The following is a 14,614-nucleotide window of genomic DNA, read 5'->3' as shown; positions in this document are numbered from 1 at the left end:
CCAAGCAGCTTGGTGAAAAAAGGTCCACTGTTGGAGCAATCATTAGAAAATGGAAGAAGCTAAACATGACTGTCAATCTCCCTCGGAATGTGGCTCCATGCAAGATCTCACCTCGTAGGGTCTCAATGATCCTAAGAAAGGTGAGAAATCAGCCCAGGACTACACGGGAGGAACTGGTCAATGACCTGAAAAGAGCTGGGACCACCGTTTCCAAGGTTACTGTTGGTAATACACTAAGACGTCATGGTTTGAAATCATGCATGGCACGGAAGGTTCCCCTGCTTAAACCAGCACATGTCAAGGCCTGTCTTAAGTTTGCCAATGACCATTTGGATGATCCAGAGGAGTCATGGGAGAAAGTCATGTGGTCAGATGAGACCAAAATAGAACTTTTTGGTCATAATTCCACTAACCGTGTTTGGAAGAAGAAGAATGATGAGTACCATCCCAAGAACAACATCCCTACTGTGAAGCATGGGGGTGGTAGCATCATGCTTTGGGGGTGTTTTTCTGCACATGGGACAGGGCGACTGCACTGTATTAAGGAGAGGATGACCGGGGCCATGTATTGCGAGATTTTGGGGAACAACCTCCTTCCCTCAGTTAGAGCATTGAAGATGGGTCGAGGCTGGGTCTTCCAACATGACAATGACCCGAAGCACACAGCCAGGATAACCAAGGTGTGGCTCTGTAAGAAGCATATTCAATTCAATTTTATTTTATTTATAGTATCAAATCATAACAGAGTTATCTCGAGACACTTTACAGATAGAGTAGGTCTAGACCACACTCTATAATTTACAAAGCCCCAACAATTACAGTAATTCCCTCAAGAGCAAGCATTAGCAGTGGCTATTGCGACAGTGGCAAGGAAAAACTCCCTTTTAGGAAGAAACCTCGGCAGACCCAGACTCTTGGTAGGCGGTGTTTGACATATCAAGGTTCTGGCGTGGCCTAGCCAGTCTCCAGACCTAAACCCAATAGAGAATCTTTGGAGGGAGCTCAAACTCCGTGTTTCTCAGCGACAGCCCAGAAACCTGACTGATCTAGAGAAGATCTGTGTGGAGGAGTGGGCCAAAATCCCTCCTGCAGTGTGTGCAAACCTGGTGAAAAACTACAGGAAACGTTTGACCTCTGTAATTGCAAACAAAGGCTACTGTACCAAATATTAACATTGATTTTCTCAGGTGTTCAAATACTTATTTGCAGCTGTATCATACAAATAAATAGTTAAAAAAATCATACATTGTGATTTCTGGATTTTTTTTTTTTAGATTATGTCTCTCACAGTGGACATGCACCTACGATGACAATTTCAGACCCCTCCATGATTTCTAAGTGGGAGAACTTGCAAAATAGCAGGGTGTTCAAATACTTATTTTCCTCACTGTATAGCTGTGCATAATAAATAAGTAAAATAACTGTTAATTAAGTAGCTTAATAACTGTTTTAACAGTTATAACACAAAGCAAAGAGCATCACTGAGACATGAAACAATATGCACTGAAAGTAGAATGGGCTTTATAGCTCCCACAGCAGACTGCTCTGAATGTTACTAAGCCCGAATCAATGACAGCCCCAAATAAATCTGTTTGTATTTATGTCATCTGGTAGTGTCTGCTGAGCTGGCTCCCTGCTGTGAGCCAACCGTCCCATCTAAGGGTAGTGACTAGTGCCGACTGAGCACATAGCTCCACGTCACAAGGCCATAAATCTCCACTGTAACTCCCATTGAAGTGCCTCAGCACCAAAACCCCAGTCACGTCTTTGGCTACCACCACACACAGACACAGCCTCTGCAAATTTGATCTCAGTGGATTATTGATAAACAAGGATCTCTGCTTGGTTTCTCTTTAATACTGTTCCACCAGGGAAGAGGAGAGAGGGTGGGAAAACCTGAGAAAAAGAGCAAGTGTGAGTTGTAGAGTCACAGACATCTTGAGAGTCGGAGAGGGAGAAAGGGAGAGCAGTAATCCAGAGTTACGTTTCAGTGACGGAGGGGCTGGTTTAGCGTCATTAGCTGCGGTCTGTAGTTTCGAGCATCTCTCTCATGGTGGAACCACACTGGCACTCCATCCTGGCTCCTACTTCAAAGTCAGAATGCCCCTGTTTCTCATGCTTACCAAATTTGTCAGGACAGCATTAGGCTGGGGATATGGGAGATTGAGAGGCAGGCCCTCTCATCAAGAACTGTGTTTTAATGGCCTATCTCACCACCGACTAATCATCTCCTTACAAGTGGCAATGCGGGAATCCTCTATGTCACAGCACGTTTCTCTATCACTCTTCGCTCATCTGTCTCTCCCTTTTTTTTCTCTTATTCTCTCATCTTTTTCACTTGTATAACTCTTGCACTCGGTTTTGCTCTGCACTCCTCTCCCACCCCCGCCCTGTCTCCCAAACCCCACTGCCTAGGCCTATTAGTGTTGGCCAAATTGCTTCCGCATGAAGACTCCTTAATTGTGGTAATTCAGTGGCAGAGAAAACCAAGGTTTGAATGTGCGGAGAACATGTGTCACTGCTTTAGTGGGCAGACGGAAAGGCAGGCAGCACCTGGAGGGGATGGTAATCATGGAAATTAGACCCCCAGCCTCCGCTACCACCAGCACTTACACCCCATCACTGTCTTAATACCTCGACTGTTATAGGCAGCCAGCACCACTTGCATATTCCAGCTCTCTAACCTGTGTGTGTGTGTGTGTGTGTGTGTGTGTGTGTGTGTGTGTGTGTGTGTGTGTGTGTGTGTGTGTGTGTGTGTGTGTGTGTGTGTGTGTGTGTGTGTGTGTGTGTGTGTGTGTGTGTGTTGGAAGAATTCACTGTTGATGGAGGTTTTTCTACATACTGGAATAACCCAAACCCTGGCCTTGGGGCTGTGTGTGAGTTTTGGTGGTTATTTAGCTACTGTAGTTATCACTGCTCATGTAAACTGCACAGTTGCATTTACCTTAAATGGAAAAAGCATATCTTCCTGTGTGCAAGTGAAGTTTTCCTACAAATAGGGCTGGAGCGATACACTAATCTCACGATACGATACAATACACGATATTCAACTCACAATACGATATATATCACGATATTCAGCCAACGATACGATTCGATACGATTCGATATAATTCGATACACTTACATCATTTTCTGAAAGATTTAAAGGGGACAAAGTGATTTTGGTGACATCTTGTGAGTGTTCCATTTACTTGGATTTAATTAATTGAATTACACAATATATGTCTGTGACTGGACAGAGAGTCTACAGCAGGGATCATCAACTACATTTTTATCCAGAATTTTTCTAAGCACTCTGGCGGCCGGACTTTCAAATAAAGAAAATAAAATGAATTTATACCTAATACGCCTATTCTTGTTCGAAATTTTCACTTTGTTACTGAATTAATTTTTTTTTACATGTGTTGGTGTGAGCAAACTCCTAAAAAACATGGACACTCCTTAATGATAACTGGCTCTTTAACTAGAACAAGATCTCAGACTAGGAGGCAGTTCACTGAGGAGTGATGGTTAAAGTCTGTGATTATGGAAAAATTATTGTAGTATGCAGCATCCTGATTGGTGGAAAATGCTTGCAGGAAGAAAGGCTGTTGTCAGGTAAACATGTCACAGTCAAAGATGCTGAAGCGAAAAGTTGACGTGGAAAAGCCAAAAGCCCAGCTTTAATGATGAATGGACTGATAAGCAGGCTATGCACTCGTCATGTATGCCTCATTTGCAATGAAACAATGTTGTTGCAAAATAATACAACCATCATCATCATCACTCGAACATAACGATCGCGTCATTCACGTGCATATTAAGTAGCTCCAGATTGTCCGCTCTAGCGGAGAGTTTGGTTTGTTCAGCCAACAGTGAGGTTTACAAGAATTTGTCAAAATGTCCAGATTCCCGGCAAGCTAAGATAAACAGTTAGACTACAACCCGACAGCTTTTGTTTTAGCTTGTTTGTAAAAATTCGCTATTTGCAGAGTAGAGCTGTGTTTGCGTAAAACAGCACGGTGGACTGAGCAGATTGAAATATTGCTTTCTACATGTTGATGCCGGTCTACACAGCTGAGTGCATTGATAAGTATTGACTTTCTACTCACGAAGGTTTAATTGTAGCCTATTTACAGAAAAGATACCAGCGTGAGTTCATCCGCCCCAGCGGCCGTTGGTAACTCTGTATCGTTCCCAGTCAGGTGCTGCGTGTTTTAACCTTTAACACACACACACATCTCGGCTCAGCTGTGTGTGTGTTTTAACGCACACACATCTCGGCTCAGTAGTGTGTGTGGAGCTCTGGCATCACTGTACAGAATCCCAGCATGTGAATAGAGATGTATATACAGGGGGCTGGGTTTTTGCTCTAAATGCTTGAAATGATAAATAACAGAACGCATTTTTTCCTCTTTACATTTTGTGAATTCATGATTATTCTGCGGGCCAGACTAAAAGCTTTGGCGGTGGGCCGCCAGTTGACGTTGGCTGCTCTACAGCGACACTAGCGGCTGGCTGACCAAATCGCTCTTCCTGCAACGTGAACGGGGGTAAACACGGGGGATTTGAATGGGACTTATGTATCAATACTCGCGGCTTAAAAATCAATACTTTCTTGGGGGTAAAATATCGATTTATATCGCAGAATCGATAAAATTGCTCAGCCTTACCTACAAATACCATAAGCCATGTCAAGTTTTTAAGGCCACCAATTTACTGTAACTGCTTTATTTATTGACCGTAGGCTGATTTGCTGTTTTTGTCAGGTGCTGGTAGAAAGTAGCCAAATAGATTTTTTTTTTCTATAAAAAAACGTCACAAAGTCATCACGACTGATTATAAACATTTAATGCGTTCCTAAAGCTACCTTTATGTTTAAAAGTCTCTACTGTCCTAAGAATCATTTCCTGGTAGTATCAGACTTGTGTTTGCCGACTGCCAAAGCTGCTCTCGTCTCAGCTTTAACTGCAGGACAAACCACTACTGGTTCACCTTGTCTGTCTTCCTGTCCCTCTCTCTCTCTGCATGTGTCTGTATTTCGGCTGTGTGTCAGTACTGGGCAATGTGCCAGCAGACCTGCTCCTACTTACTGCTTCTACTTCAGCCCTTCCTGACTTAGGAGAGACAGTTATTGTTTCTGCATCAGCACTTAATGGCTCAGCTGGCTGCTTTGGGTCTACCCGACTTGTCTGTGTCTACCTCTTTTTCTGTCAGCCCCCTAGCTGCTGTGGGCCCATTGCCAGACTTGGAGCTTTTAGTACTTTAGGTTCTCTTTCCTTCTCGGTCTGTCTTTGTCTGACTACTTGCCCATTAGGGTTTAGCGATAGTGTACATCCTCTTGTCAGTTGATCGTCATCACATATAAAACTGATCCCTAATGCATTACTACGTGCCAGGGACCGGTTTTCCGAAAAGTAGGGGAACTCTTCACTCATGAAATGACTATAATGTGACTACATGAAGTGGAGGTGTAATAACTTAAATCATAACACAGCTTTAATAGCTGTTTTAGCACACGCCATACTTTCTTTGGTCAACCAATTCCAGATATTGTTAGTTCTCATGCCTCACCTCTAGTAATAGAGACAGTTTCAGGGTCTGCATCAGCTTTTAATGGCTCCTCTGGATGCTTTCTAAAGTTTAAGAACATGCATAAAAAAAACTTTTCATACAGAGAGGAGGACTTCTGCCTTCCCCTTCTTTATCTTATAAAATTTCAACATTCCCATGTGAATGTCCTGGCTTATTTGCTTAAAAAAAAAAACTGTTTCCATAGCACTAGATATGAAAATTGCTCATTCTTTCTGAGGTGTTATCACAAGTGTTTTGTGAATGTAGGCTAATACAAACACTGTGCTTCTTGTTTTAAAATGTAGTTTCGCCTGGTTTAGCAGGCAACTTTCCCATACCATTCCTCAAAGTGGTGAGAGCAGGACATGTTGGAATGTGTAAAACATGGCAAATCTGCAGATGTCCTGCACACACACACACATACACACACACAGACATACTGAGACATGTGCACGCCAACTATTGAGGTATGCAGAAAGCAGAAAAGAAGCCTTCACATCCCATACTGCCCCATCTGTGTGTGTTCCTTTTTTTTATCTATTCTTTCTTTCTTTCTTTTTCTTTCTATCCCTTAGTATTTCTTCACTGACTTTCCATCCCTCCTTCCATTCATATTTTCCACACTCTCCTCAGCGTTCAGGATGGCAAATCCAGCTGCCCACTGTTGCCCTCACAGTGTTTGATGGAGTGCCGTAGCCTCTGGCCCCTAGCTGTGTGTTTATGTACTTCTTGCACCTGCCCTTGCTTGAAGAGTAACAGCACCACCCACATTCACTTTCTCATTCACTCACGGAAACACACACGTCTGGCTGTAATACACACACTAATGCGTCCTACATACATAAACCAAACTGAATACCACTGTTAAGTCGACAAACTACCAACCCCTTTGTTTTTACTCTTTCTCCTCTTCCTGTGTACCCCGCTTTTTATAGTCGAACAGCTGGACAAAACATTGTCCAAAGGGCCCCCCCCACGCAACAACCACCACCACAGCAGGTGCACCGTACCCTTTAGGACATCTACGTGGGCAACGTGGGATAGTGATACCCGTAGTTCCATTTTTCAAAGAGTAAATAGAGTAGGGGGAATGGCCCCTGTTGTGTTCCAGATTGGATTGCACTTTTAACATCTCCATCTTCTACTAAAACAATGAAGGACTGGTCAGTCTGTGTGGAGGCCTACTCATCACTGTTGCAATGTCATGTGGGTCATGTGTTTTTAGGTTCACAGAGACACACTCAGTAGTATAGCCAAATGTCTGGTGCTTTTATGGCAATTCTATGTATGCTATATTGTTTCCAGAAAGGGGATCCTAGCTTTATGTAGTGCCTATGTCATTCTCTATCTTTCCCTCTGGTACTGGATCACATCAAATAATGTGTGTGTGCATAGGAGTGTATCTGTATGTGCATATATATGCTTGCACATGCATGCTTTGCTAAAATTGATCAATATTGTAACTCAACTCTTTTCTCTAGTTTCCACTGAAAAAAAATCATTTTTAAGAATATAAGACATTGACTAAACTTACCACTGAGGAAATCTGATTTAAAAAAAAAAAAATCTAAAACACTGTTTCAACTGTTCTCTGAAACAAGATCATCCATGTGGTCTTAATTCTTTAACAGACAGACAGAACCTGGTCATTTTGACAATATTGTCATTTGTTTACAGTAATTATACAAGGTAAATGTAGGATTTTACCAGTTAAGAAATACATTGGTATGTATGCATGCAAATATAGTATAAAAGTATAGCTCTGTTATTTGAATCTTGCCCCAAGGGTAAGACATTGATTGCTTGTTTGGCTTCTGGGATGAAATAATTCACATATACAGTACCAGGTGTACACTTTAAATAGAACGTATGTCCTATAGACAGAGGAAGCTGATAGGGAATTAGGTAACTACAGCCACAGAGGGACATACTGCACTTCTCTGTTTGACCTGCAGCTATATTAAGTGGCAGGCAGGGAGACAGAGGGAGGGTTATTAACATCCCCATCTTCCATCTGGGCTGATGGAGGGCCTCTCAGACAGCAGGTGAAGAGGTTGCTGGGTAATTTGTCTTGAGAGAGGGAGAGGAGGGAAGTCAGTGGTTAGGGATTTTCGCAATTGCCACTAATTCTCTTGGTTAAATGTGCTGTGTGCGTAAATGTGTCTACTTGAATCCCGTCTGTATCCACACTGCCTGCTGTTTTACTTTAAAACTACCTTTGAGCTATTGGTTGATTGAGATTAACAACCGCAAACAAATAGTACAGTACAGGCCAAAAGTTTGGACACACCTTCTCATTCAATGCGTTTTCTTTATTTTCATGACTATTTACATTGTAGATTCTCACTGAAGGCATCAAAACTATGAATGAACACATATGGAATTATGTACAAAAGTGTGAAATAACTGAAAACATGTCTTATAGTTTTAGATTTCTCAAAGTAGCCACCCTTTGCTTTTTTGATAGTGCTGCAAACCCTTGGTGTTCTCTCAATGAGCTTCATGAGGTAGTCACCTGAAATGGTTTTCACTTCACAGGTGTGCCTTGACAGGGTTAATTAGTGAAATTCATTCCCTTATTAATGGGGTTGGGACCATCAGTTGTGTTGTGGATAAGTCAGGTTGATACACAGCTGACAGCCCTGTTGGACAACTGTTAGAATTCATATTATGGTAAGAACCAATCAGCTAAGTAAAGAGAAACGAGTGGCCATCATTACTTTAACAAATGAAGGTCAGTCAGTCCGGAAAATTGCGAAAACTTTGAATGTGTCCCCAAGTGCAGTTGCAAAAACCATCAAGCGCTACAACGAAACTGGCTCACATGAGGACCGCCCCAGGAAAGGAAGACCAAGAGTCACCTCTGCTGCTGAGGATAAGTTCATCCGAGTCACCAGCCTCAGAAATCGCAAGTTAACAGCAGCTCAGATTAGAGACCTACGGAGCCCCCCGGTCCCATTTTGTCAAAAAAATTATTTATAACTATCTCGTGGCCTCAAGATAGTATCTCGTGGCCTCAAGATACTATCTTGTGGCCTCAAGATACTATCTTGAGGCCACGAGATACTATCTTGAGGCCTCAAGATAGTGTAGAAGTGTAGTGCAATACTTCACATTCTGTGCAATATTCTCTGTTTTAATATTCAGTGTGCAATATCCGCCAACGCGCCGATCCGCCAAACATCCACAGCTGTCCTCCGGCTCTGGCTCCGCTGTCCTGCCCGTCTATCTGTGCTCCGTCCCCAATGTTTCTTTTTCGCTCTCTATCCGCTCCTCTTTCCTCATTGTGTCTCAGCCATTCATTATCAAAATGTGGAGCGCGTTCCGTGTTCCTCCAGCATCTCTCCTGATGAGATCTGCCTCAGGTGCGCTGGGAGGAGTCTTCAGTTCTGTGCCAGGCAAACCAAAACACCACAGATATACGGGCAGGACAGCGGAGCCAGAGCCGGAGCTGGAGCCGGAGGACAGCTGTGGATGTTTGGCGGATCGGCGCGTTGTGGCCCGAACGGGAAAAGCAGAGTGGACGTTGCGTGCTGCTGGCCCTCTTCCCCCTCCCTCAAACAGAAAAGGGTAAAGACTGTAATCCCTTTCTCTATAGACTGGTTGAAATCAGATTTTCTATTTTTGCCCAAATCTCACTCGCACAACGCCAACGCGCCGATCCTCCAAACATCCACAGCTGTCCTCCGGCTCCACTGTCCTGCCCGTCTATCTGTGCCCCGTCCCCAACGTTTATTTTTCGCTCTCTATCCGCTCCTCTTTCCTCCTTGTGTCTCAGCCATTCATAATACAAAATAAAACACCCGAAACACCACACTATATACAACATAAGAAAACTCTGGCTGCCTGGTTCCACTTTGTGACATATATACATGTAAAAAGTATAAATATAGGCTATAAAATATGAAGAAGAATTATCTCGTGGCTACGAGATAGTTATAATTAATTTTTTTTGACAAAGTGGGACCAGGGGGGCTCCGTAGAGACCAGATGAATGCCACACAGAGTTCTAGCAGCAGACACATCTCTAGAACAACTGTTAAGAGGAGACTGCGTGAATCAGGCCTACATGGTCAAGTAACTGCTAGGAAACCACTGCTAAGGAGAGGCAACAAGCAGAAGAGATTTGTTTGGGCCAAGAAACACAAGGAATGGACATTAGACCAGTGGAAATCTGTGCTTTGGTCTGATGAGTCCAAATTTGAGATCTTTGGTTCCAACCGCCGTGTCTTTGTGCGACGCAGAGAAGGTGAACGGATGGATTCTACATGCCTGGTTCCCACCGTGAAGCATGGAGGAGGAGGTGTGATGGTGTGGGGGTGCTTTGCTGGTGACTTCAAAATTGAAGGCATACTGAACCAGCATGGCTACCACAGCATCCTGCAGCGACATGCCATCCCATCCGGTTTGCGTTTAGTTGGACCATCATTTATTTTTCAACAGGACAATGACCCCAAACACACCTCCAGGCTGTGTAAGGGCTATTTGATCAAGAAGGAGAGTGATGGAATGCTGTGCCAGATGACCTGGCCTCCACAGTCACCGGACCTGAACCCATTCGAGATGGTTTGGGGTGAGCTCGACCGCAGAGTGAAGGCAAAAGGGCCAACAAGTGCTAAGCATCTCTGGGAACTCCTTCAAGACTGTTGGAAAACCATTTCAGGTGACTACCTCTTGAAGCTCATCAAGAGAATGCCAAGAGTGTGCACCAAAGTTATATTTGTTTATGCATTTATGAGTCCAGATCATAGACTATACATATAATATTAATGGACAAAGCATCTGGTTCGGCGAAGTGCTGCAAATGCGGAAGTGCCTTAAACCTGCATTCTATCTGAATTCCAGCAGGGGGCAACATGTGCAGTTGCAAAAGGAGGTCGGTTTCTGTAGAAGTCTGTGAGAAAGTGACCCACTTCTCACTTGATTTATGACCTCAGTAAACATTTTCATAATGAGTTTATGGTATCAATCGCTAGTTTTAAGTCTTCTGCAACAGAGAATGATGTTCATTTTTTGAATTATGCTCTCGTTGATTTTAAAATTGGCAATAAAGCAGGGGGTGTTTTAGGGCGTGGCTGTGATGTGATTGCCAGTGAAAGTGTGTAACGTAATCGTCCCATCCGCAACCAGGATGGCTGCGCCCGTAACGCCAAACTCGACGACTCATAGCAGATCTCCACAAACCAATGGGTGACGTCACACGTGCTCTGTCCATTAATATTATACAGTCTATGGTCCAGATATTGGATTCCCTAAGTAAGACCTTTTTTGTTGTCGATCCATTTTGTTATGTATATATGTTTATATAGAACTTTTGAGTATCTCTTCGTTGTCCGGCCTCCATGACCTGTTGTTCTTAGAGTCACTGGGCCACCATTGTGATGAAAGTGCTGTGGACACTTGGAGGAAATGAAGTGCTATCACTGTAAGAGGGGATTATTCTGAGAAGAAAAGCCTTATTGGAACAGGTGATGTAAGAATTTAGTGTGACTCCCTCAGACAGTTCCAGCTCACTGGAAGAATGTAGCATGTGATGGATGGATCCTCCTCTCCTCTCTCAACAGGCGGTTTGGCACTGAACTCCCTAAACGCTACAGTATCTTTTAGCCATCCAGCTATTTCTCCCTTTTCCTCTGGTTATGTGTTTGAAATAGCCTCTCACCATAGAAATAACATTGACATATCATAATGGCGAGTATGTAAGCCCCTCCACTCCTTCCCACAGTGCAAACAGTTTCATTTTGGAAAGATGGCAGACGGAAGGTTCTTCCACACTATGCTGCCATTAAGAGAAATAATCATAGAGTGAGGAGCACTTGAGGCTCCTGTGAGGTAATGCTGGTGTTAGGTGAGTTGTAGTTGACACTAAGCTGAATACTGGCGAGACTGAATTGGATATTATTTTGGAAAGATGTATCCTTTATATTGGCCTATTACTCATACTCCTAATAGTCCCGGTTATTTAACTTAAAATGTTCAAGTCATTTAACTCAGTAGATTTACTGGGAACTTGTAAAACATTTAGAACAAGCACTTGACAATTTAAGGGTTTTTTATCTCTTTTAATATCCTTCCTGGGCACTTTTTAAAAACAATATGTTGGGACTTTGCTGTAGTGAATCCAAAAGCCCATCAGTACACTGTAAATGTTTTCACAGGAAGCTTTCTAAATCCAGAGGGATAAAAATACAAAAAAATGTACCCCTTGTAAATGTTCAGACCCTGTCAGCTTGTACTCAGAGATAAATACACAGAAATAAAATGTTAAATAATAAAAAATAGAAAATGGACTGGGGACCAGTGTTGGTCATCTTACTTTAAAAAAGTAATTAGTTACAGTTACAAATTACTTCTCCCAAAAAGTAATTGAGTTAGTAACTCAGTTACCACATTGTAAAAGTAATTAGTTACTCAGCAAAGTAACTGACGTTTTTTTTTATGTTCTATAACCCTATTACGTTCTATAACATCTTTAACGTCAAAGATATTGCTGACCCGAAAAATCAAGGGTTGCTTGTTTTAACAGAGTGGCTCCGTCTCCTTCGCTGGAGCTCACGCTAGCTGCATTTGGGCTTGGGGTTGGGTTAGCAGCAGCAACAAGTGTCGTGTTAGCATGTGTTGATGTGAGGTGCTTCATAAGATTCGAGTTGCTTGAGGCAGACGTGGATAAAGTCTTTTTTTCCTGGGCATAGCGTGCATGTTACATAAACATTTTTGCCTTTAATTTCAATGAGCAAGAAGTAGTGCCGGTACTTCCAGTCCGAGAACGATACCTTTGAATTTACCTGGCTCGTCGCCATTGTCGCTGTCTTGTGTTTAGTGGTAGTCAAAGCGTGCAGTGAGACAGCGTGAGCAGGGCATCCGCCCACCCAGCCAATCATCATCGCATATGTAACTGTGTCATCATCCCCACCCCTTCTCTCTCCAGGCAGCTGGTGTGCAGCCAAAGTAACGCGCCACTTTACATTCTCAGTAACGATAACGGCGTTGCAACGATGGGAAAAGTAATTAATTAGATTACTCCATTACTGAAAAAATATAACGCTGTTAGTAACGCCCTTTATACTTAAACGCTGTTACTCCCAACACTGCTGGGGACTGGCATAGATTGTAGCAAAACCAAAAAGCCGGGTGCTGATAAAGGCACCATACAGATACATATCATACATCACTCATTATAGTAAAATGTGTTATTTATGTTGTAGCTTTGGGAGACTACTCACTTGTGTGTTAACAAACTTTTACAGCATACTACAATATATAAATGTGTTTTTGTTTCACGTATGTCTCATGGTATGGAGACACACCAACAGGTTAACCTTGGAAACAGAGGGCACCGCCAGTATCCCTGCCAGAGCTTAGATAAACGCAACACACTCGGCCTGGTGTTGGTGATATCTGTGTTTAAGAGCACCTGGTTTCTCAAACCTTTAGGAGAGACAGAGAGGGAAAGGAAGGGGTCAAGACCAATTAAAGGCCAATCAAGTGTTTAACAAAGCCACGGCAGCCGCGTTTAAACCTGCCCGGACTGCACTTCATTTTCACTTTTTTTAATTTTTTTTTATTAGGTGTGAAGTCTCCGGGCCCGTCACCGACTCTCGAGGGCTCGGTCCAAAACCTGGAGCTGAAGTTTTGCAGCCGTGCGACGGTGAAATGCGCTTCAGGAACCGTGGGAGCTGTAAAAGTGTGCGCCAGGACCCCAGGTGTGTGCAGCTGTGCCCTGTTAAAACTTTACTGCCTGTGTAGGAGGGAGAGAGTGAGAGCGACTAGACTCTTCTTTTACTTTCTTTAACTTATATTTTTACACACTTCACTCTGTCTCTCTCGATCTTTATCTTGATTTCTTTCCAACTTTGTGATTCAGTTGCTGTTTTTCTCCTGGGGTGCTGTCATTGGGCTCTAGCCATGTCTTTGATGGCAAGGATGTTGTTGGAACTAGTGTCATAGCACAAAGTTCATCAGGTCAAACTGCACACATGATGTCAGGCAGATTATAAGATCTATTGCAGCTGTCATTATAGACAAAGTGAAAAAAAAGCAAGTGCAATTCATTTTCTTATACACTTGTACAGTCAGAAAAAGGCTGTTGCGGCATAGCTAAATCTGTAATCACTGTAATTCAGTATCACCATTTCCACTTTCAAAAATCCCTTTAATTTAAGTCACAAAGTGATTCAAATAATAGGGATTTTTTGTGTAATCCATGAAGCATTCACACCAAGACTCTTGCTTTTATAATTTTTGTATTCTCTTGGACACATTTGTAAAAAAAAAAAAAACGTTCTCATCTGTAAATATGACTCGTTTTCAATGATTTTAGTCACTGGGGAATTTGTAATATATTAATAAGCCTTCAACTCTTGTCTCTTAGGTTCTGGAGAGGGGGTTAAAGAGAAGCTGGTTCCTTTGATTCAGGGCCCATCTGACACCAAAGAACTCCATACCAGCCGCTGGCTTAATGAGATTCGTAAGCCTGAATCCTTGCTGGCTCCTGACCTGCTGGCATTTTCTGTTCAGGTCCCTCAGCAAGGAGATGATTGCAGGAACTCAGGTAGAAGCTTTTGTTGCAAGTACATGCATTACTCTTCTCCTCTCCTCTCCTCTCCTTACAGTCCATCCTCTCCTCATGCATTACAGTCCCTCCTCTCTCTTTCACAAATCACCATTCCTTGTTGATATACCAGTTTTCTTTTTAGCTCATTTTCCGGTTGTGGTGTGTGGACTTGTGACAGGCACTGGTAGTCCATATTCCATCTAAATTATTGGTGATCTAATGCAAGAGTCTCGGTTTGTTTAGGTCGTCATATTTTCCTTCCTCCTATAATGTCACGCAATGGCCCCTTTCAGTTATTTGTTTAGTAAAGCCGATAAGTGTTTTCCACTCCAGTATCCTTGAGGCAGGGTTGGCAACTCGGCATCTCTTTACAGGCAGCATGAGTTCTCTAAACAGCAGTTAGTCTTTGTCAGCGCAGGGCTGAGCTGGCTAACAACAGCTAACCACTCAAGGATTGCTGTTGAAGGCTGCACTGATGTCAGGTTGCAGTTTTTGATTGCATCC

The 14,614-nt window shown here is 42.9% G+C and overlaps 1 protein-coding gene across 4 annotated transcripts in view; it reads left to right on the top strand.

Annotated features, from left to right (window-relative positions):
• LOC120562122 (vacuolar protein sorting-associated protein 13B) overlaps positions 1-14,614 on the top strand; it is a 380,029-nt gene that overhangs the window by 91,161 nt on the left and 274,254 nt on the right. For all 4 annotated transcript variants that reach the window (XM_039805631.1, XM_039805634.1, XM_039805630.1 and 1 more), the window contains 2 exons: positions 13,125-13,259; positions 13,928-14,107. In XM_039805631.1, coding sequence (XP_039661565.1) covers positions 13,125-13,259; positions 13,928-14,107 — 315 coding nt within the window. The remainder of the gene's footprint in view (positions 1-13,124; positions 13,260-13,927; positions 14,108-14,614) is intronic.

The sequence above is a fragment of the Perca fluviatilis genome, chromosome 7 (genome assembly GCF_010015445.1).
Source record: "Perca fluviatilis chromosome 7, GENO_Pfluv_1.0, whole genome shotgun sequence".
Taxonomy (NCBI): domain Eukaryota; kingdom Metazoa; phylum Chordata; class Actinopteri; order Perciformes; family Percidae; genus Perca; species Perca fluviatilis.
The sequence above is the reverse complement of the archived record's forward strand: the minus strand, read 5'-3'. Positions and strand labels throughout refer to the sequence as shown.